This window comes from Prunus mume, linkage group LG2, assembly GCF_029339155.1.
Source record: "Prunus mume cultivar Tortuosa linkage group LG2, ASM2933915v1, whole genome shotgun sequence".
Classification (NCBI taxonomy): domain Eukaryota; kingdom Viridiplantae; phylum Streptophyta; class Magnoliopsida; order Rosales; family Rosaceae; genus Prunus; species Prunus mume.
In genome coordinates, this window is record NC_142699.1 from 33224363 (window position 1) to 33247685 (window position 23323).

The 23323-nt window shown below is 35.2% G+C and overlaps 3 protein-coding genes across 3 annotated transcripts; 2 read left to right on the forward strand and 1 right to left on the reverse strand.

Annotated features, from left to right (window-relative positions):
- Positions 1–5921: 5921 nt before the first annotated feature.
- Positions 5922–7996, forward strand: LOC103323343 (EG45-like domain containing protein). Its single transcript, XM_008225330.2, has 3 exons — positions 5922–6138; positions 7415–7691; positions 7804–7996. The coding sequence occupies exons 1-3, from the start codon at positions 6030–6032 to the stop codon at positions 7808–7810; spliced, it is 393 nt and encodes a 130-aa protein (XP_008223552.2). The 5' UTR covers positions 5922–6029; the 3' UTR covers positions 7811–7996.
- Positions 7997–9102: 1106 nt separating this feature from the next.
- Positions 9103–10521, forward strand: LOC103323344 (EG45-like domain containing protein). Its single transcript, XM_008225331.3, has 3 exons — positions 9103–9279; positions 9889–10168; positions 10320–10521. Exons 1-3 carry the CDS (start codon positions 9168–9170, stop codon positions 10324–10326), a joined length of 399 nt encoding a protein of 132 aa, XP_008223553.2. The 5' UTR covers positions 9103–9167; the 3' UTR covers positions 10327–10521.
- A 5400-nt stretch (positions 10522–15921) lies between these two features.
- Positions 15922–18516, reverse strand: LOC103323345 (RING/U-box superfamily protein). The gene has a single exon (XM_008225333.2). It carries the CDS (start codon positions 17841–17843, stop codon positions 16359–16361), a length of 1485 nt encoding a protein of 494 aa, XP_008223555.2. The 5' UTR covers positions 17844–18516; the 3' UTR covers positions 15922–16358.
- Positions 18517–23323: the final 4807 nt, after the last annotated feature.

Sequence of the window (23323 nt, forward strand, 5' to 3'; positions counted from 1 at the left end):
TATATATATTAAATCATCACTCTTTGCACTAAAAATCAACTTAAATGGGTTTTGTGAACACAATTTAAAACCTCAAGGGTGTTCGTGTAATTTTTGAAACCTAAGGGGTTTAGTAGAAAAACCAAAAACCTCAAGAGATGTTAATGTAAATAACTATATTATAAACAAATAGTAAAACATGTTTTTTGGAGAAAGAAACAAAAACCAAAACGAGCAAGTATCCAATTTGAATTTAATATTTTATTTCGAAAATAATATCCACTATGGTTTTTAGAGGAAAAAAACTCAAACCTGCCCTAATTTAATTCAAGAGCTTAGTTACCTTTTCACGAGCTCCGAGCTCGGTTCCTCATCTCCAAGCTTTGATTTCAAGTTTTTATCTTCGATTTTTTGTTTTGAAATTGCAATTCTACTTGGACTGTTTGTGTTTCGACTGAATTATGGTTCATTTCCACTGTATATCGTTTGATTCTAAGTAAGTGAGAATTTTTGTTTTTGTTTTTGTTTTTTTTTTAGATTTTAACTCAAAGTATTTAATCTTTTTTTCATTAATAAATGATTTTCTGATTATATTTAGTTATTTTAGTTAGATTTTAGAATTTTGATATGTGTTGTGTTTTGTTGGTTTTCGATTTGTTTTATTGATTTCATTTTTTCAGATTCAATTTGGTTTTGCAATCTCATGTTTCGTTTGATCTGTGTTGTCTTACTTTTACTCGAATTGTTCTGATTTTTCATTCAACAAGAGCTTCGAACAAAGCTTAAATTCTGTTTCACAAGCTACAAGCTTTGTTCTTCGTCTTAGAGCTCTAATTCTCGTTCATTTGATTTTGCTTTAGGTCTACTGAACATATTGAAACAGAATTTATTATCTGCCTACAAGGAAAATGGCAATCATTATGCAAATTGTAATGTTGGTCTTGGGATAGAGTTTTCAAATTGTAATTGCATACGTCGTTGACAGAAACCTAGCAAAGGAGCAAGGTCCAAAGAATAGAGGAAAAATGCAACTTTCTGCCAACCTCCCTATATTCGTAAGTCTATATACATTTAATTACGTAAATAAAAAAACATTAAGATATTATTGAATTAGAACTATTATGGTGAACTTGAGTTTTACATGACATATGCTTTTCAGATCAGAATAAATTTGGGATTTGAACAAAAATTAGAATTTTCATATTCACATACACAAATTCCGTTGTTTAGATCCCTATACAATGAAAATTTTAAATTTCATGTAGAAATTCCACCGCCATCGTCACCACCACCACCTCCTCTGCTACCACTGCCTTGTCATGGGCATCATCACCATCACCCCAACCATCGCCGTGACCGCCACAACCACAACCACACCATCATTGAACACTACCACTTGCCACCGCTTTACCACTAGCCCACTACGTACCAACATCATACATGATGATACTATCATCACTACCACTATTCAGACATCTAACAGTCGCCGCCTCTAAAAAAGATAAACATTAGATTTGGTGTTTAAATTCCATTAGTCGAACAAGAAAATTTGGCAACGGGTTCTAGCACAGTGGAAAAGACCCTTGACTTGCAAGTTGGTGGTTTCACGTTCGAACCCCCATGGCACATTAGCAATGTATGTGTGAGAAAAAATTTGGCAAAAAAAAATCAAAAAACTTTACAAATTCTATATCATTAATTTCCATAATTTTTTGGCCCTTTTACGAGACATTTCCTATAGGTGAGTGAACAAGGATTGAAGAACAAACTTTAGTTATAGTAAAATATTTTTACATATTCCTATATGATACTTGTTTGAGCAAATTTACGCACGGGGAATATTTGAGGGTTGATTCTTCGATCTTAAATCTTCCTTCTCTTTCTTCTCTCTTGGTTCTTGTAAAATAAATTTAGGTCAACGGACCACACTTGGGGGGTGTTGGCCAAAGGCCCTTCAATGCCTAAGTTAGCCCTCAAATGCCTAAGTTTGTTCGATTGGATCTTGAGAAATTTTGGAGAATTTTTTGAGAATTTGCTTGGAGAAATTTTTTGGAGAATTTTTGTGATTGCATTTATAATTTAGCCACAGAAAAAATATTGGCCACAATAGGACATTACAATAATGGAGCGATCTAACATCAAAATCAAGACAATCTGGTGCGCCTCTGCTAACGATTACGCATGATAGAAGAAACTCTGGCATAGGCATCCCAACTAAGATTGCAAACTCAGAATAATAAAAAAGATATAAAGCTTGAAAAACCCAAGCTATAAAAGCATCCACAATGGGGGGTGTAAAGCCACTTTTACATTCTTTTTACACCTCCGGAGGTTGTAAATGTAGTTTTTGCTCAAATGGGAAAGATGTATAATGATTTTTTTTTTTTTTGTCTTAATTCGTTTTTGTGTTAAATTTTTATTTTGTGTTAACTTTATAAAATTGATTTTTTGTGTATTAGGTTAATTTTATTTTTTTTTCAAACAAATAGACCCAAAAATATTTAAATTCAAAGAAGATATGATTTCATCCAAAAAAAAATTAAAGCTGGCTATTTTTGAAAATTAATGCTATTGGTCTAGCAATGTAGCCGTTTTGGGGAGGGGGAGATGACAACCAAAAAATGGGCTCACATATGAATTTTGGTCCAGCAACTTTTTTGCTGACTTTTCTCCACTTTATCTCACCTTTTTTTAGCTGGGTCCCACTTGCAAGAGATGTAAAAAAAGATATACATGTACATCTAAATTTGCATCTCATAGTGGTGATGTAAATTTACACTTATTTACACCTCCCCATTACGGGTGATTCCGATAACAAATGGTGTATATTTAACATACACCCCATTATACACCCCCCATTGTGAATGCTCTAACAATACAAATAAAACTCTCACAAATGATAGATGAAAAGCTCTCACTAAGGAGAGGTGAAAAGCTCTCACAAAATGATAGATGAAAAGCTACATAAACGGAGACACAGAGAACCCAAAGAGTCTTTATGACTTATTCCAAACCGAAAGAAACCGCAAAAAGGATGGTGGTGGTCGGAGTAAAATCATAATAAAACGAAAACAAATAGGGGAAGCCTTTTGTCTTTGAGAATGGGGAAAGAGGAGAAAGGAGGAGGAGAAGAGGGGAGCTAGGGTTTCTCAAAGTAATTAAAGCCCCTTTGGGGACATCAACAACGCTAACTGGACCATTCAAGGGCTTAATTTCTTCTTCAAACCAAGTATATAAGACTCTTTGGATAACTTTGAAACTTGGAAAGTTACACATAAAAATAAAAACTAAATTAAATTATACATTAGTACAACTACAAGAAGTAATAATGGCCTTTAAATTACTACCTATAGGTGTTTATAATTCTAAATAAGAGTCAAAGTGACGACATGTTCACCTACAAGAAGTAATTATACTATATGTAATAGATTTAGGCTTCTTCGTTTTTGTAATGATGGTGTGGGGATACGTTTTGCAAGTTGTAAGTACATATTTTTTTTGTTATTGAAATAACAATTTTGAAATTTTCTTCTAATTGGATTCGAAAAGCTTTCTATAAATTTCGAAGAACAATTTGATAATTTGGAAGACTTCTAGATTTCTGATATAGAACCACAAATAACGACAAGTAAAAGCTGACAGAAGAGATCATTTCCTAGATTGTAAAATTTCATTTGATTAGTCTAATTCAAATTTAAACAAGACTTGATCGATGTGTAATTAAAAGGATCAAGTCTCACGCTTAAAAACATTAGAAACCAAAGATCAAAGAACCTCTTCTTTTATATTCTTTCTCCTTTCTCTTTTTTTTTTTCCGTCTATCCTCTTTCTTCTTGCTTATAGCAATATTGTACAGGAGTTTATAAACCCTCAATTTTTTTTTCCAATGAATTCTCCACCACAACGCGGTTAGGATAATATTTAAGTTAAAACATGACTAATTAATCACGAAATGACGATGTCGCATATGACATGGATGACATAGGGTTGCCATGTCATGTGCCATATAAGTTCATACATACCATTAAGTTGGTAAACAAAGTTGGTTTCCGTAGAAGTAAACTTAATTGAATCCAATCCTTATAAGACCTCCCTGAATAGAATCCAAAGCTCTACGTCCACTGAAACTCAGTTCCTATTAGTTGAAAAGGATCCATGTGTTTCAGTTAATTGAAGTTAGCCTAACTTCAAAATGTAAGATTTGGCTATCATGCTAAGCTGAGATGGCTCTGCGCTGGCTTTGTTTTGCTGCTGTGGCTTCTTGTGTTCATCTGTGCTCTTCTGCCGGCTCATACGATCTTATTTCTTATCGTTATGTGGCCAGTCTTGAGATTTTGAAGGTCCTGTGCAAACCTTAAATTGGGGCCTCACATAAGCTAACACAAACTTACACCATTACGTAATGCCATACAATAAATGTTTTTTTTTCTCGTAAAGTGACCAAAGTACCCCTACTCCCAAGGACAAAATTAAAATTTCACAAAAGAATTAAATTGGATTAAATTGGGTCAGGGATGTTACACCTTTTAAATAATCACCATGATTGTGATGATGAGTCTTTGTCATCATAGATCATATTCATATATTACATATTTTTTAACACCTAATTTATTTTGTATCAATATTCCAAGAACATCATTAATTCGATTCAATTATTTTGGTTGAGTTAGTTGGATGCATTATTTTTTGCAAAATTGAATATCTGAGCATAGGGTTTAGGGTATTTATTATTTCAGTTTGTGGTTGTTAAAGTAGCTGGGATATTGAGTGTTGGTGTTGACATCGGACAAGCCTTTAACACAAGCTGGTTTTGAAGTTGTGCCTTGAATAAAAGTTGAGGCCCTACAAACCAACACAACTAGGAATGTCTTTGTGTCAACAATTTGCTCACTCGGTATATATATATAACATTTGTTAAACATATATTATACACATACAAAAAATCGGAGCCCCTCAAAAATCAGGGGCCCTGTGCGGTGGCACCACTTGCACACCCTCGGGGCCACCCCTAGTACTAGTGTTTAGCACCTTGTGCAAAATAAAAACCCAATTAAGCGTGCATGATATCAATGTGACCCTTTTGTTTTCACCTGATGATATGACGAGTTTCGTAACATTGGGCATCAAAGATAATAAAAAGATGATGAAGGGAAGAATTTGAAGGACACGTAAAGTCATTAAACACACCTTGTTTTATTCATATTGTATATTTTTCTTGTAGTGACAAGTAGTACTCCATTTATAAAATAAAGAACAAGAACGAATCGTTGTTTATAAAATAAAGAAAAAGAACTACTCCATTTATAAAATATGAACAAATCCTCAATTTCGACTTTATTAGATCGCAACTAGTTAAATATGACAACACATAATTAAAATCGTTGAAATCAAGATCAAACTATGGTTTCTCCTAATGTGTTAGCTGCATCTAATGTGATGTGGTTAGTAATATGAGTAATAAATTCTTTTACAAATTACAAACAACATACAATTATTTAATGTGATACATACGCACATGGAATTACTCAGAAAATAATCATTTTACTATTTTTGTGATGTCCGGACGCCATTGCAGACATAGAGGAAAGTAGGAAGGGATAATATAAAATACATGGTGTATGCATGGTAATAAAGTCCGAAGCCCTACACAGGAGAAAATCTTTTTTTTTTTTTTTATAACTCAAGAAGTATTATTAGCCACTGGCCAACCCTCCTTATTAATACGAGACTTTTGTGCAATCGCAGTTGATGACAACTGTATTAAACTGAGAATTTTTTTTTTTCTAACCTCAATTTATTAAAAAAAGAATCAATTGGCATATTCTTCTGCGACCACTATATTATTGACGTAGAAGTGACGGCATTGGATCCCTTGCGTTAGATAGAAAGTACCGTGACGCATGAAACATGACGATCAGCTTTTTCTACTTTTCTTCTATAAAATGGAGAGAAGAATTTTTGTTTTTGCTCATCACAGACGAAGCCTTTAGTTTTGCTCCACAAAATATTGCAGACTAGCTAACACATACTTGTTATTTGGTCTGGAAACAATGGGATTGGAAATGCGAGTTCTCCTTGTGCTTGCCATGGCTATATGCCTCCCCTCCGCCGCATATGCAGCCGAGGGAACAGCCACTTTTTATACACCTCCTTATGTTCGTAAGTATATAATTTCGCCGTTTCAAATATATTATCACAAGCTGAATTAGTTGCTCACAGGAAAAGTGGTGTTTTTACACAACCAGTTTTGCCCTGGTGAGGCGACATGGTGGCTCATGAGTCATTCTTTAACCTAATATGTTCTCAATACTCCTGCTGGTATTCTTAACATCAGCTCAATACTCCTGCTGGTATTCTTATGCTAGAGGAACGTAACGAAGATGGCCCTCATGGCTACTATCTTTTCTTTAAGCTGATGTGCAAAGCTTCATTAATCTGAGTATTACATTAATTTCTTAATTAGGTTTCAAAGAGTAGGAGAAATTTGTTTAATCGAGTGTCCTACATCTTTCGGAATGATTCAATTAGCGTGTTTATTCGAAACAATGTCAACCTGTGTCAGTTTCATATGAGTTTTATAGTATAATTAAATTGATGAGGGTTTAGTAAAATGTTTAAAAGGGTTGGAATTTTACCATTTTACCCTCTTAAATATAATATGTTTGTCTATATGTATATAGGAAAATGCTAGGCATACCACATGTCTTTGTATACATGTATATAGGAAAATGTTAGGCATACCACATTTATATACCACCTTATGTACGACATTTGTAACTTTGCATGTATGCGCACATACCCAGCTAATAAATTAAAGTAAAAATAGACAATATAAAAAAAAAATTATATAGACCAACTGAAGAATAAAATCATCCTCTACCTGTAGAAGGTGCATGGAGGTGTAATAAGATGGCGGAACTACACTATGGGCTGCAATGAGCCATAACCCAGACTGGGTTTTTGGGGGAAAAAATCAAACCAACATATTTGATTTGTTTTAACTTATTAAAGTTTTAAAAAATTCAATTCTTTATGTATTTAGTTGCAGGGCAACAATAAAAATACACATTAAAATACATAGACATTGAATTATGTTGACATATTTCAATTTTGATAATATGTATGTTTTTCGGTCGCTTTTAATATGTATTTGTTTTATATTAAAGCTTATTGGAAATTAGTAAAAAAAGCTATGAACTATAGTGATTTATATAATTTAATGTATCCTTTTATTTCTAAAAAAAATATAATATAAGTAAAACAAAATATCGTTAGATTAATTTTAAACTAATAAATTTAACTAAGTCGCAGGTTCATAAATCAACCTATAATTTATAAACATTTCATGACGTCAAACAGAATCCAAGTTGATCCTATATATCAAAAGAGAAGCCCTAACTATACATCCATTAATAATTTTCTCGTTGACGTGTAGCCTCCTCATGCTACGGATACCAAAACAATGGAGTGATGATAGCCGCAGCAAGCGATGCCATTTGGGGCAACAGAGCAGCTTGTGGAAGAAGCTACAGAGTGACATGCACCGGAGCCACTAACCAAGGTGTCCCACAGCCTTGCAAAGGAACCAGCGTTGTCGTTAAAATTGTCGACTATTGTCCTCCCGGATGCAGAGGAACCATTGATCTCTCTCAAGAGGCCTTCGCCGCCATTGCTAACCCCGACGCCGGCAAAATCAAGATTAGTTATACTCAGTAAGCACATATTAACACTCTCTAATGAATTTTTTTTTTCCTTAGTAAAGTTTGTCATGTATATGAAACTATGAGTTCAAATTTAATTTTCCTTATTTTTTATGGCGTGCAGGGTTTGAAGCTCTCTAAGAATAAAGTCATTAGGACTATGAAGAAGGAAGAGGCCACTTGTAATGGAATAATTAAAGCAGCACACACTGTATGAAACTGTAATTATGTTTCACATGTGATGAGCTGATGTTATAACTATATGATTATATGATTAAATAAAGAGGGTCCTTAAGTTACTATTTTTCAGTTTAAAACATCTCATGGTTCATCAATTGAAACAAATTTTGATCCTTCGATAGTAACTTACAAGCCTAGAATTGCAAAAAGTTCCAAACTACAATGATAAACTTGAACTTCACCGAAACTGTAACAATAGACCTTCTTTTTTGAACAAAATTTGGCTTGGAATTTAAATGTTAGAAACTTTTGTCAAGTGGTTCGTCAATCCATCCATCCATGCACCAAACTCTTGAATTTTCCAAATAGTAGGTCTAGTCTTGACTTGGAATCTTCAATTCCAAACAGGCCAAGAAATAAGAGCGTGTAGGATCCGGGAATTTATAAAAAATGAAAATTGCATAGATATTGAAAAAACCCCATAGTCTATAGATACATCTATAGATACATCTGGAAAAAAAAAATATAGATACATCTATAGATACATCTGAAAAAAAAAAATATAGATACATCTACCTGGAAGCTACCAACGGAGGCCATATCAAGACGAAAAAAACTTACTTGTAATCAGAATAGCACTGTTTTGTTATCCCGCCAATAACTACACATGTAAAAGTTATATCACGTGTCATTATGTTATTGAGAAGATAACAAAAAGTGATATCCCGTTGCATGAGAGTTTCTTTCCATAAAGACTCCTCATCCACAAGTTAGCTAGATGGTCCACAAAACTTTATCATTCCCTTGAATTTTCCAAACACTAGGTCTTAGTCTTGATTTGAGATCAACATCCAAACAGGCAAAGCTGACTTACAAGAAATAAGCGTGTAGAAAATATGGGATTGATAAAGAATAATTTTGTCTCCGCAATCTTCTGCCTCTTTGGCTTGACCAAAAATAGCATGGGCGATAATTCGGGGCAATCGCAGTTGTATATGAAAATAATTTTCTACTTTTCCTATGCAGAAGACAAAATAAAAGGAATCAAGAACCGGCATATTCCTTGTACAACAAAATATTATTGGTCTCCAGTGGTAGCTCTAATATTTTCAAAGATGACAGCAAAGACTGGCATTGACGCAGGCAGGACAAAAAATAATGTGCCACGCAACATGACGATGGATATAAGGTACAGTACGTAGCTATACCTACGTTTGCTCTATAAAAAGGAGGGGAGCCTTCCACTTTACTTCACAAAATACTGCATTATAAATAATTATTACAAGTTATTTGTTAGGGAAAGATTTAATGGCATTTGAAATGCGAGTTCTCATTTTGGTGGCGGCCATGGTTGTATGGCTTTCCTCGGAGGCATATGCAGAGCAGGGAACAGCCACTTTTTACACGCCTCCTTACGTTCGTAAGTATACAAGTTTGTCTTGGTAGTTTTTGAATGTCACAAGCTAAATTAGTTTCCAAAAGGAAAACTGGTGCTCATTAGCTTGTTTTGCCAGTGGCTTTACTTAGCAATATGCTCTCACTCTACATTCCTTATATTAATTTCGGTTTAGGTATTTGCTTAAACTGATAATGTGTGCACGGATGTGTACTAGTTTCCTTTAGTTGATAAATTCCTCAAATATAACACGATTTTAGGGTGTGACGTGGGACTCACTCTGCATTTAAGTAAAGTTTGATGATCTATTTTTAAGTTTTCGTGGAAAGATATATTGTTTTAGGGTGTGACTTCACTCTGAATAAATAAAGGGTTTTCGATTTAGCTGCAAGTATCACCATTTAATCAAAGCTTTTTATATGATTTTCAATTTGGCTAATTCATTGTAAAGATGAATCTTTAGTGGAGAATTATTAAAATAAAGAGTTAAGTTTCTAATTCAAAATGAGATTTCTCCTATTTTCCTTGCTGGAAATTTGAGTGAAATTGTGCAAAATTTAAGGAAAAAAATGGGTCGATGGAGGAACTATGACCTCTTTGGCTTACCTCAGTGCATTTTCGGTGGACTTGCAGCCTCCTCATGCAACGGATATCAAAACGATGGTGTGCTGATTGCTGCAGCAAGCGCTCCCATTTTTAACAATAAAGCTGCTTGTGGAAGAAGCTACAGAGTAACATGCACCGGCGCTACTAACCAAGGTGTGCCACAACCTTGCAAGGGTACCAGCGTTGTGGTTAAAATTGTGGATCTCTGTCCTTCTCCTGGATGCCAAGCAACCCTCGATCTCTCTCAGGAAGCCTTTGCCACCATTGCTAACCCCGACGCCGGCAAGATCACGATTGAGTATAATCAGTAAGCACCCGCCACATTAGTTTCCCTATCTATATTTTATTCAGCAACAAGGCATCTGTTTCATTCATGCAAATTAGCATCAAGTTTTATTTATTTCTCTTTCTTTTTCTTCTGAATTTTTATTTATTTAAAAGATCTCTCTTGTATGCAGGGTTTGAAGCTAAGCTAGCTAGTTCTCTAAGCCACTGGAGGAGCAAATTATTATGCGACGCAAATTTTATGCCACAATTTGTGTGAAACTTTTATGTTTCGTTGAAGTCAAGTCAATGAATAAGAAAGCAGCACTTTGTGTGAAACGTTTATGTTTTGCACGTGATAATTAAATAAAGAGGGCCCTTGCTGTTTATACAAAATGTACATCTTGCACTTTCTTATCGTTTTTCCAATTGAATGGGGTTTAATTTGGTGTGTTCGAAGAACATATAAGAGGAGGAAAAGTCTCGCAAGTTCGCAACGCCAAATAACCATATATATATATATATATATATATATATATACACTCGATTTATGGAGAGATAAGGTGAAAGCAGATGTGCGGCCGTTTTGCCCTGATACTATGAAAGAAATTGAAGTTACACCTCAAAATCAATTGACAAGGAGAATAACTCAATTTTTATCAAATTTCTTAACTTTTCAATGTGAGACAAAACTCTCAACATAAACCAAATCAATGAGATAGATTGCACATGAATGGATGCCATCATAATGACATAACACATGTTACTTAAAATGCAATACCGCATCTCATAACACAAGTGCTCTAGGCCACACAAGTATGGTATTTATTAAGGCAACTAATTTATCAAAAAATATTATTGCTTATTCTTAAATAATACATAAAATCCATCACAATATCACCCCTCATACGTGTGGCGTAGAGCACTTTTGCGACTTGTTGCATCCAATGTAGTAGCCAATTCTATAGGGAGGGCCTTATCTAAGGTCTTTAGATGAGACCCTATGTCTTAACTATTGAATCAAATTGGTTAATTTAATTCAACCAATTAATAGATAAGGCCTCATTCAAGGGCCTTAGATAATGCTCTCATTATAGAATGACTCATCCAAGGTGAGTGTTAAGGATAGTCAAGCTTGCTGGAGTTCTTGGCTAGACCTACTGTCACGATGCAAGGGCAATTATGCTTTTATCTCTAGCCTTACTTCATTTTTTGTTTTTCATAGAAAATAACTCATTATCTCACGATACTTGGGATGAAATTGGGGACACCAGATCCTCTCCCCTCAAATTCGGAGACCCAAAACTAGTACATAACCCCAAAAGGTGAGGTGTTCCCCTACAACACCCTTCTCATACATATCATCCAAAAAATGGGAAAAAAGAAATCCATGGCATAACTAGAAAAACCATTGTAAATTTGGGGTCATTTCTCACTTCATTTTTCCCCCTATAATGGTAGTTCATGTGTTCGAACTTGTCTTGGATTTTGCTTGGGAAACCCTATGTTGTTGATGTTAATAGTTCATAAAGATAATGAGACAAAGGTGAGTGTTAAGGAGAGTCCTGAAGCAGTGAGAGGAAAAGAGATAGGGATGAAAACATGTGAAGTAGAGAGGGTTAGGAAATAACTAGACGAAATTTCCCTGAAGAAAGGACCACATGTGACTAACGGAGAAGTGGATGGAATGTGACTTGTAAGACAGGTGGTACATTGCTCCATGGTGATGAGTCTTGGTGGCACATCACCAAAACAAATATTTTGGGTGGTAATTGCACACACCCCTGTAATTCATATGATATTTGTGCAAATATTTCTTTAATTAAAGGACATTAAGTATTTGGGTAATGGGGAAAACTCAAAATGTTGGGCCATTTTGACTTGGGCTAGTTTTTTTTTTTTTTTTTTTGTGGGTTAGAATCAAATTTTATTAGATAGAAGGCAAAAGCCGGTTACAACAAAGTGAGCTAAACAAAGGAATTCAATGAACTGCAACATAAGAAGGCATAAAACCTACTACATCATAAAACTTGAAGAGGACATAAAGCCCATAAAAGCAAAGTGCACACAAAATGCAGTGAATACAAAACAGGGAAATGTCACACCACCCATAACCAAACAGCAGCATAATCAACACAAGCCCACACCCACCGGAGAGGAACCAGTAACCAATGCTCGAGACAGAAAATGGTGGTGGACAAGCCACCGAAGCTACGAAGAGCGATACCATAATCCAAGCAATAAGTGACATAAGCACTTTAAAGGCAACCACAACTGCATAAGAGTCACCAAGGAGAGGAGACCCTCATGTGGTCGAGGCGCTGAAGATGGTGGTGAAGGGAAGGTGCCGAGAAAAAGCCGCCAGTGGTAGAAGGAGAAAATGCATATCAAGCACTAGAGGCTCTTACAAGTAAAAACTAGAAGAGAATGTTGATCAACACCACAAAATTAGTTGAAAGCAAAAGTAGAACAAAAGACTGAAGAGAATCGCACAACACGCTTGGTCACCTGTTTGCCACCAAATCACAGATAGAGGCGAATAACAAATATGAAGTAGTTCCCAGCATGAATCAAATCTCAAATCTACAAAAGAAACAAACAAAGGAAAAACCCGCCAGCATGAATCTAAGATGTTTGTGTGTCTCTTATAATCGACTTAATTTGCAAGTCCTATTATTGACTTAAATAAGACACGCAGGGCCATTGCCTCACTAGCTTTCTCTCCGGGCAAGGCTTGTTTCTCGGCCTCACCTGCAATTTGATTAGAGCATTCATAATGGCAGAGAGACTGTAATGAGGGGGTTACTGTGAGAGGAAATGAGGGGGTCCTTAGTAGCTATTCTATCAATTACAAAGTTAATATTGGACGGTTGGATTGAATCTCTCAACACACTCCTTTTGAAGACCCAATTAGAGATCAATAAGAATCTTTGGAGCTCTAAAACAATTGCTCCAGTGAAGGGTGCTACACTATGGGGTCTTTACATTTGGGGTGCTATAAATTTTTATTTTTTTAATGTTGTAGTTTGATTATGTGTTTGTTCTTTTATTTTGTTAACTTTTTAGAGTTATTTTTTATGTTATTTTATGAACATGTGATTGACAAATTGGAGAAATGTAAAGAAGAGTGAGCATTGTTGATGTTGTAAAATTTATGAGTACAAACAATTGTTGTAAAATATTTGATGTTGTTACATTTATATACAGGCAAAAATGCAAAGATTTTGTGGAGAATGAACACATATAAGATAAATTTGAAGAAACAAAGAATACAATTAGATTAAGTCATGACATTGGTTAAACTTAGGTTGAATTTGGGCAGTTAATTTTATAGTTGAAATTATAAAAAAACCCAACACCCAAAACACTTTATAAACACACTCAAAACCCATCATTACACACACTCAAAACCCATTTATAAACACACCCAAAAAGTTACTTTGGGGTTAGCTATGTTTAAATAGTGCTTGGGTTTTTTTATAAATACATTGATTGGGTTTATTTATAAATTTGTATTAATTTTATAGTCGTTATAGCCACTTAGAGAGCTTTCAATTTGGCTTTTCTCTTCATATATTGTTTTCTGAACAAATGTGAATCGTCCAAATTGAGCACCATTATCAAGTAGTTCCCGCAAATATGATTGCTTGACGCAGCTCGCCAATCTTGTCTCACGCTCGCCATGTGGACAACGGTTCATTGTGAGATATTTTTCCCTAAAATGAAGTGTTGCATGGTGGTTGAGCCTCGTATAGAGATCTCATTATCATTACCCTAGAGGTGAAGTACGCAAAATGTGAAATTTATATAATACGGTGGAAGTTGTTGGAAGTTTGAATAAAATCCGAGACCACTTGTCCCACATCGATGGAATGGAGAAAGACATAAATGGAAGGTGGGCCTAATGGAGTGACACTTGGGCCTCACTTATGGATTGGGCTTGTTTGGATTTAAATTAATTTTTTTAATTTTGAATTAATTAAACCTAGATTAACAGCTGTTTTAACAATTGTAAACATTTTGAAAAGGTATCAGGCCTATTTAAGTTAGAACAACCCTAACCTACATGCACATAAGCATTTGAACGCACATTCATTTATACACTTCCAGAGAGAGAAATATACAAAGTTTACCATAATTAGAACTTAGAATATAGATAGTTGAATCTTGGGAGGCAATCATTAGAATATAGATAGTTGAATCTTGGGAGGCAATCACGTGTAGAACTTCAAACACTGAGAATGGTTGAAATTACTGTCTTTAGAACATTGCATCAAATCTACAAGCTTCTATCTCGAATACAAGTCAGTCTCTTTTATTTTTGTTTACTGTATTTTAATTTACAATTTGTTGTCAATTTGATTATCGTTTAAATCAATTTCCTTGGTATACATATTGTCCTATTTAGATATATTTTATTTATATTAGTCATTGATTGTTGTTTTTTCCAACAGAAGTGAGAACCACCACAAACGGACCCGTCTCAAGCCGAGTAAGTTGAATAGTTTTTTAAGCTGTATGTACATAATCTTGCTAATATGATAGCAATGAAGGTAGTGGCGGACCTATTAAGGAGTAAGGAGGTGCAGCTGCACTTCTCCTCACCGAAAAAACCATTGTAGGTGCTTCAAATTGCTCATTTACTCAGCTGGTGGTGGTGCACAATGCACAAATTACCTTATTTCCATTTTGAGCATTTGAGTAAATGTCTTTATCCTTTTACTTTCATTTATTTTTATATTACTCCATTTACTTAAGTTTACAAAGTAAATAAGAATTCCCACCAAATCAAAATATGAAAAATCGGTTTTAGTGCAAAATACGATTTAGGCTAAAAATGATGGCACATTAAGTCAATATATACTTCATAATAAAATCTCATAAAATCAAGTTTTCTTATTTGATGTGTAAGGAATAAAAGCCGCCAAAAATTATCTCGAGAAAATGATTATTTCGAAGAACATTTTTCATACTTAGACAATATTTTTACATAAAACAATTTTTCATGTATGATATGAATGCATGAAGGGATCTAAGGTCAATCTAAGTATTAAAAAAAAAAAAAATTAGATGTTCAATCCACAAAGAGTTTTTAGTCTTTCAAAATTGCACCTCTGCTAAAAAATTTATGGGTCCACCAGTGATTATGAAGGTTTTAACTTGTTTGTTCTAACCATAATCTTACTTAGGTGTTTTATATACTTGTATTTTCTACTTGATTCTTCCTAACTTTATAATTCTAACTTCGCCCCTTCTTCTTTGCCCTCAATTCCACTCGACCTCATCAAGAGCCGCTGCAACTCTCCTAATTTCATGATGTCTTTATTGGGTTAGGTATTGGGCTGATGAGGCTCCACACTCAACTGCGTGAACGTAAGCAGACGATGGTGATTGTTAGTGGGTTATGTGCCATATATGTTACTAGACAATGGCCTCCAACCGCTCCCGTGAATTTATTTACATCACCCATTAATGCCAATCCCCAATCCTTTACGTATCAAAATTGAGTCTCTTTAATGCAACAGCCTGTAACACATTGACCTGCTTTGCTTGGGAGTTTCTGCTCAAAATCAAATGAAATTTGTAACATAATGAGAGGGCACAGATACAGTAATTTCTCATTTCAATTTCAAAATTGACTCTCCACCCTTTTTACATTTTACTGTGGGTCATAATAATCTCATTCAATGATATGTGAGTCATGATAATCTTATTTAATGAAGCACATGTAACTTTCGTCAATTGATTAGGACAGTCAGCCCGATTCCTTGCATCCGAGTTCGTAAATTAGATTGCTGGTATAAAAAATAATCTCATTTAATGACACGGATCTAACAATTTGCCACTATAAATGCCTAATCAAAGTCTGACATCAAACAATGACAATTTAACAAGGCATAAATCCAACTGTGTTGACCCACCCCATATAATATATTATTTTTGTTTTGTTTTTCTACTAAGGGGCTACATTGTTGGACTTACAGAGAGAGCAGTCCAATTTTGACCTTTGAATATGCCCTATTTTCTTCAACACATGCTATAATCTGGAAAGAAAGCATTTTGCATCTCTCCACAAGAGAAATGCAGAAACTGATCTGAGATCCCTATCCAACTATTGCTTCTTCAATTTTCCAGTTACAAAACATCCAAATTTACCTTCCAGGAGGATGAGGAATCATAGATAATAATTTTCTATCTAGATAAGAATAAAAATTAAAGAAATTAACAGAAAACTAAACACTAGGATCAAATGATGAATGAACAACTTTGTTCTGCTGTCTACCCATGAGCCAAAGCAGTGTCCTCCTTGCAAAAGATGGTGGATTTGCTTGAGAATCCAAACTGTTACAGCTAACACTAACATTCTCCTCATCACAACCCAATTCACTCCCTCCATTTTCCCACCTGCCAATGTCAATCTCTGAAATAGTCCTCCTACTCCCACTCTCAACATTCTTGGCCTTCACTTCCTCTCCGGCAGCCACGCCACTCCGGTGCACAGGAAACCGGAAGGAAGAGGCCAGTCTCGACGAATCTCCTGCCCTATTCGGCTTCTCTTTCTTCCCGCGGAGCCAAATCTTCGATATAGAGAAGCTCTCCCTCTTGCTCCTCCCAATGGTATTATTGCCATTAGTAATACTAGCACTAGCAGTCCCTTGAGTATCAAGGCCTCCAATTGCTTCAACCCCACTGAACTTGAATTCTCTTCTGGACTCACAATCACATTCAGACATTGCTTGCCTGTGACCTGGTGTTAATGGCAGAGTAGGCTTCTTGCTTGGTTGCTTTTTCATTGAGGCTCTAATGGGTACTTGCAACGAAGAATTGTCATCCATTACATATGCAAATGACCCCATAGAAAAGCACCTTCTTGCATCCACATTGCTGTCACTAGTCCCTTCACCACCACCATCCACATTTCTGAACTTTCCAAGCTTCACAGGCACTACCTTTTCCCCTGAATCCACCATTACCGTTGGATTAGCCTCTTCTTTCGTCACAATTTCGCACGATTTGCGGTGGGACAAGCCCAATTCGACGTCTCCATGAAAACCCAGGTGGGAATTTGGTCCCAAAACTGAGTTGGTTCTGCCAATAGCAGCCTCTCTATCGGAGACCATCTCTCTTGAGCTGTCACTCCCAGATTCAAGAACAAGAACAATGGGGGAACAGCTACTGTTTGGAGAGAAATCAGGGAGCAAAGTATCTCTACACAAAGGGCAAGTTGAGTGAGACAAGAGCCATGTGTCTATGCACTCCATGTGAAAGGCATGGCTGCACTTGGGCAACAATCTGAGCTTATCTTCAGTCTCAAACTCACACAAACACACAGCACAATCAAATGGATTTTTCAATCCTATGATGGCTTTGTAATGGAAGACAGGGAGAGTGTCTATGAAAGACTGGTCAACCCCAGCATCATGGAGGTGGAACAGTTGCTGCAATTGTCCTTGAAGAACAGTCACACTCTCCAAGTCATCTGCATCTCTGCTTGAAGGTCTCAAAAGGAATCTAACAAGGAGATGAAGCAAACCAGAAACAAAGAAAATAATGGCTAGAATTATGATTATGAGCAGTATGCTTGGACTGACTTTGTTGCCAAAACTGAAACTATCTGATTGAACATTGGAGGGTGGGGGTGGCTGAGGAACAAAGTACGTTTGCAGAGTGGTAGTGGCAAGGCCTTTTTCTTTGATTTCAAGGAGGGACCAGACCATTTTTCTTGTCTTTGCTTATTTCCAAGGAAAGATTGAGAAAACTTACCAAGATTGCAGCTTTCAGCTTCGGGTATCCAATCTGAAGAATCTCATCTGGTATGCAAACAAACCCAAGTCCAAGTCCAAGTGAAAGTGCAGAATCCCAGACAGTTGTTTAAGATTGGTCTCATGTGGTTGTGCTGGATTATAAGCAGGATTTCTGATAGAGACTCAATGGTTTACCCTCAATTTTGTTTTTACAGTAAGAGAACTTGCAAATTGAAATGTCCTCTTCTGAGGAGAGAGAGAGAGAGAGAGAGAGAGAGAGAGAGAGAGAGAGAAGGCGGGTTTAAAAGATGGAAATAAATGGTGACACAGGTGAGATTTGAAAAGCAGAAGCCAATAAATCTAATAAAGCTACCACCCTGGGCAAAAATTAAATGACTTTAGGTCTGTCATTAGCCTATTTAAAAAATTTGGAGAACATGACTTCTATTATGAACACTACTTCATCAAATGCAAGGCTCTTCTTCTTCTGGTTCTGGTTGACTTCAAAGCAACCCTGCATCAACCCCAATGCCCATTTAATACCCTTCAGATAAAAATAATGATAAAATCTTGAGAAAATTATGGAAATGTGAACCCCCTAATGGGTTTTTTCTTGTTGGTTTTATAGTTTAATGTCCTTGTTCTGATTGCATTCTTTCCATTTCTTCTATTCCATCTTCTATCTCAAGAAACCCTGAAAGTTTAGTTAATATGGAATGGATTACTTTTTTTCTGGGTAAAGGACAAGAAACACAGATGATAGTCACAAAGTCTGAAGAGAGAGAAAGAGTGAGGGACCAAAATATTACGCATTTGGAACTATTAGAAGTGGAAGCGTAGGGTACTGTGTATTTTTGTAATGTAGAGACAGTTCAGGGGAACCCAAAAGCAAGGCAATTGACTGTGAGACTTTAGTTTGTTTAACTTTTCCTCATGGATTTTTGGGGATGGCTTTTTGTGCCGCTTAGTCACTGATACACTTTCTGTTTACAAAGTGACACAAACATGATCGATATTGGGTTTTGGATTTGGTGCGCGAGGCCAAGAAAAATTTAAAAAGTACAAGACAAGGTAGTGATACATTATTGTTAGGATCAAGTAAGTAAACTCCTTTAGAGGTGTCGAGTAAAAATTGAAAACACCACACACTTACGAAGCGATATCGTTTACTAGGAATTCATTGGATATCTTCACATGTGAGTGATATCCTCTTGGACCACTCGTTGTGTGAGGAAACCTATTAAGAACCCGAAAAACTATTTTAACTAAAATTGTTTGAGCATGTCAAAACTGTTATTAATCTATGAATGTTCATTATTATGCTTTGTTTTCAACAGTTTTATTATATGTTAGTAACGAGATGTAGTTAACCAAATAGCTTTCAAACATGGTCGATGCGCCCCTGCATATGGAACGTATGTGATGCTCACTCTACATTTTGGTGTAGATCACATACACATTAGAGTACAAAAATTATGGTAAAAAATTGGCGAACATCATGGTGGGTACTAGGCTCATTGCCCATAGCTGCAACATTAATATAGGATTTAAAACCCCATGGTCCTAACATTGTGGAACAGTACCTAAAGTGTTGTCTTCGTCAATGCCTTAATTTGTAAAATCCAACATTTCAACGGAAAACCAGAGCTATGTAACTTTTCACACTTACAGAATTCATCAAAACTTAGACTCGTCCCGGCTCCTACCATGAGACTGGATAGATAGCAAGGATATTTCGAAATGCCAATGCATCATTGATATCATTTATGTCACAAATTGACAGAAAAAAATCAAGTAGCGATTTCAATTGAATGGTGTCAATCGCTTAACTTGTCACATGGCAAGGAAATTGATGCGTGTATATTTCGGTTTCTTCTATCGATTTAACAAAGGAAGTCTTTAATTATTTGCGTAGTTCACATTGTGAACTAAATGCTTTCACACACACAATCATACTAACTAATTGTTTTCATATTATCGACTTTATGCTAAATTGATGTCACAACTTTATTAGGTTATCATTATTGATTAATTAATTGACTCCCTCAACCCTAGAAGGGACCAATTTAATTTTTTTATTTATTCTATAATAATTAATATGGTTGTTGGTCTAGCAAAGTATATACAGTACTGCATGACTTGGGTGGTTGACTTAAATGCTTCCTTTTCCTGAGAATGCAAGCATGGGATATAGAGATAAGTGAGGCCTATGCTTTACCCACGTCTCTAGAATGTTTTGCTTTTGCTTGAAAATCTAACTTTTTGGTGATTATATAATCTAAGTTTTGCTTTTGAATTTGATTAAAGACTTTTAGCTTTTATCTTCTTCTTTTTTTTCTTTTTTTTTTGTCGAAGTTCCAATTCATTGCAATCCCCAAAAAAGGCAGAGAATAGTACAAACAAAGCCGAACAAAACACCGCTAGAAAAACCAACATGAAACAAACAGGAACAAATTTAGTTAAAACCATCACAGTATAGCATGAAGATCATGCTCCCAAACATAAAAACTAAAATGGCAAAAGCCAACATAAAGACATTTAACCCACATAAAGGCATAAAGCCTACAAAGAGGTACTACGCCCACATTTAGCATAAAGCCCATATTAAACATAAAATACATAAAATAAAACATAGGAAAGCTAGCCACCACAACCAAAGAGAAACACCAAGCCAACACCAGCAAAAAGAAACTCCATGATTGTAAATTAACAAACCACCAATCACCCATAAATCAGCAACCAGCCAAATATCCCTAATTAGGAAGCACTTGGTTATTCTACGTACAAGTCACCGATGCTTTTCACAAAAGTTGAAGTTGTGGTCCACCTCCCATATCCATTTCAACTATTAGTAGGAGCAGTGGCGGATCCATGAATTTTCATTTCGAGGTCAACATGTAAAAGGTTAAAAAAAATTCTATGCAAAATAGACCCTTTGAAATGAAACAATAATACTCTAATTCGTAGTTAATAGATAAAACCATACAAAATACTCATGTTCATTATCAACGAGAACTGCATCAACTTCAAAAAATAGACACACATTGTAATACACCAAAGATATCTCTAAGAATGTGATAATAAACCAAAAAATTAGTGCAATCCTTACCGCCTCCCAAGGCATTTTGTCTTATTCGACATAAGAACTAGCATATCTTAGCGCAATCATGCTCATTTTAAGGCATTTACGTCATTTTTAGGTCCTTCGTAGTTTTGATTCGGGGCTTTCTCTACATTTCTTTTGGGTTCTAGCTCTCAAACTTTGGACTATTATGAGTACTGTCTTAGGGGGAGCTTATTCAAGCAAATATTTCTTCAATACGTAAGAGTTAGGTTATTCTTGTAACTCTTTGTGGACTGAACATCTAAAGCTTTTTATCTAGATTGACCTATGGTTCCTTCATGCATTCATATCATACATGAAAAACTGTTTTAAGTTAAAATATTGGCTAAGTATGAAAAATGTTTTTTAGAATAATCATTTTCTCAAGATAATTTTTGGCGGCTTTTATTCCTTACACATCAAATAAGAAAATTTGATTTTATGGGATTTTAGTATGAAGTATATATATTGACTTAATGAGCCATCATTTTTATCCTAAATCGTATTTTGCACTAAAACCGATTTTTCATATTTTGATTCTGTTGGAATTTAATTTTCTAGTATTTTTATTTGAATCCAAATGAGGGGTATTTCTTTTATTTACATTGTAAATTTAAGTAAATGGAGTAAAATAAAAATAAATGAAAGTAAAAGGACAAAGACATTTACTTAAATGTTGAAAATGGAAATAAGGTAATATGCATGTTGTGCTAGTGTGCTGTGCCCTTTGGAGCATTTCATCAAGCAGTTTAGGGGTAATTTGCAGGGGTCAACATCTTCTCCTTTAATGGTGGATCAATTGACCCCTCTTGTCCCTATGTGGATCCGCCCCTGAGTAGGAGGACCTTCCCCACTAAAGACTAAAACAAGTGTTTTGTTTAGCATATCTTAATCAAATTTATCGTTCAATGATTAATATATAAAAATTCCATATATCGTGTGTATAAACATAATTTCTATTTCAACATTTTGCACGAATATCATTTTCGTTTACCAAATGCGTGCAAACAATTTTTCAAGTTCCTTCAAAATCAAGGGAGATGATCACCAACCTAATGGTTGTGAGGTGGGATTTCTGATTTCAATGGTTGTTATTTTCCGTAAGGAGTAGAATTTTGCACTCCATATCTCACCTACTTACTTTGTTTTATCCCATTAATACATTTTTGGGAAAATAAAAATTAAATATTTTACCAGACTCATTCACCTACACTTTTGTGGGTCATAAAACCCTTCAATTTTCTTTTGGATAATAGTAGTACCGGATACAAATTTACAATATTTGAATACGAAATGCAGAGACTTTTGGTGTACTTCAAGTAGTCCTGGATTACAAAATGCTAATCAAATATTTAGATTGATACCAAACAACTCTTTTCTGTTTTCTTCTTTTTCTCTTTTATTTATTTTGAAATAAACTAATTGTTTGTTAACTTTAAATTTGTTGTTCTGGGATAGTGCCCCATTACCCTCTCATCTCGTCGTTGCCTCCATCCTCTTTCTAGGTAGCGCCCCTTGTTTTAGGGCACTATATATGCTTGTTATTTATAAGCTTGCATTTGTATTCTTTGGGTCTTAGTTGTATAATATCAAGGAAGCTTACCTAATATTGTCCAGCATGTGTGAATTCTAGCTCCTATATACCAAAAATAATGAATATAGTGACCATTGAACTGCGACCACCACAACTAATCCAATAAGAACGTCTTGAACCAATTTTTGTCCCTGCAGAAGAAATATGTCTCTTAGCTAGAGAAGTCACTGTTATTTACAAGGAAAATACTTGTTTCGTTCTCCTGTAAGTAGAAACTTCTATTTTCATACCAATCATAATTTGATATATATGTACAAATTTTCTTGTCTTGTGTTTTTGATAAATTATTTTTACGTATGTATCAAATTGTAATTTGCTAGAAGAATGAATGTCTCTTTACAAAAGGAAGCAGACAAGCAGTGTTCTATATATAGAATTTCGACACGTAGTAACTTTTTAAGGTGCTCCTACACTTTTATTGTTGCATGACATTTGAATTGAAACTGAGTGAAAAATAGTCAGACGATATGGTGATGTGAATGATAGAGAGATCCTTAATCACGACTTCCTCATCAATTATGTATTATTAACAACCCCATGTGGCTTTAATGTCAAAGATTAGTTTTCAAAGCTTTACCAATACAAGAAAAATATTCCCAAGCCAAAGAAGAAATGACATAACTGCTTCACATAATATTGAAAATAATGGGAATTTCCATGTGCATCCGTAAGATGTCAAATCTATCGTCAACGGTTGGACAACTCACGATCCCCTAATGCTTCTTGCCCGTGCCCTCTAAAATCCTTAGACTTGTT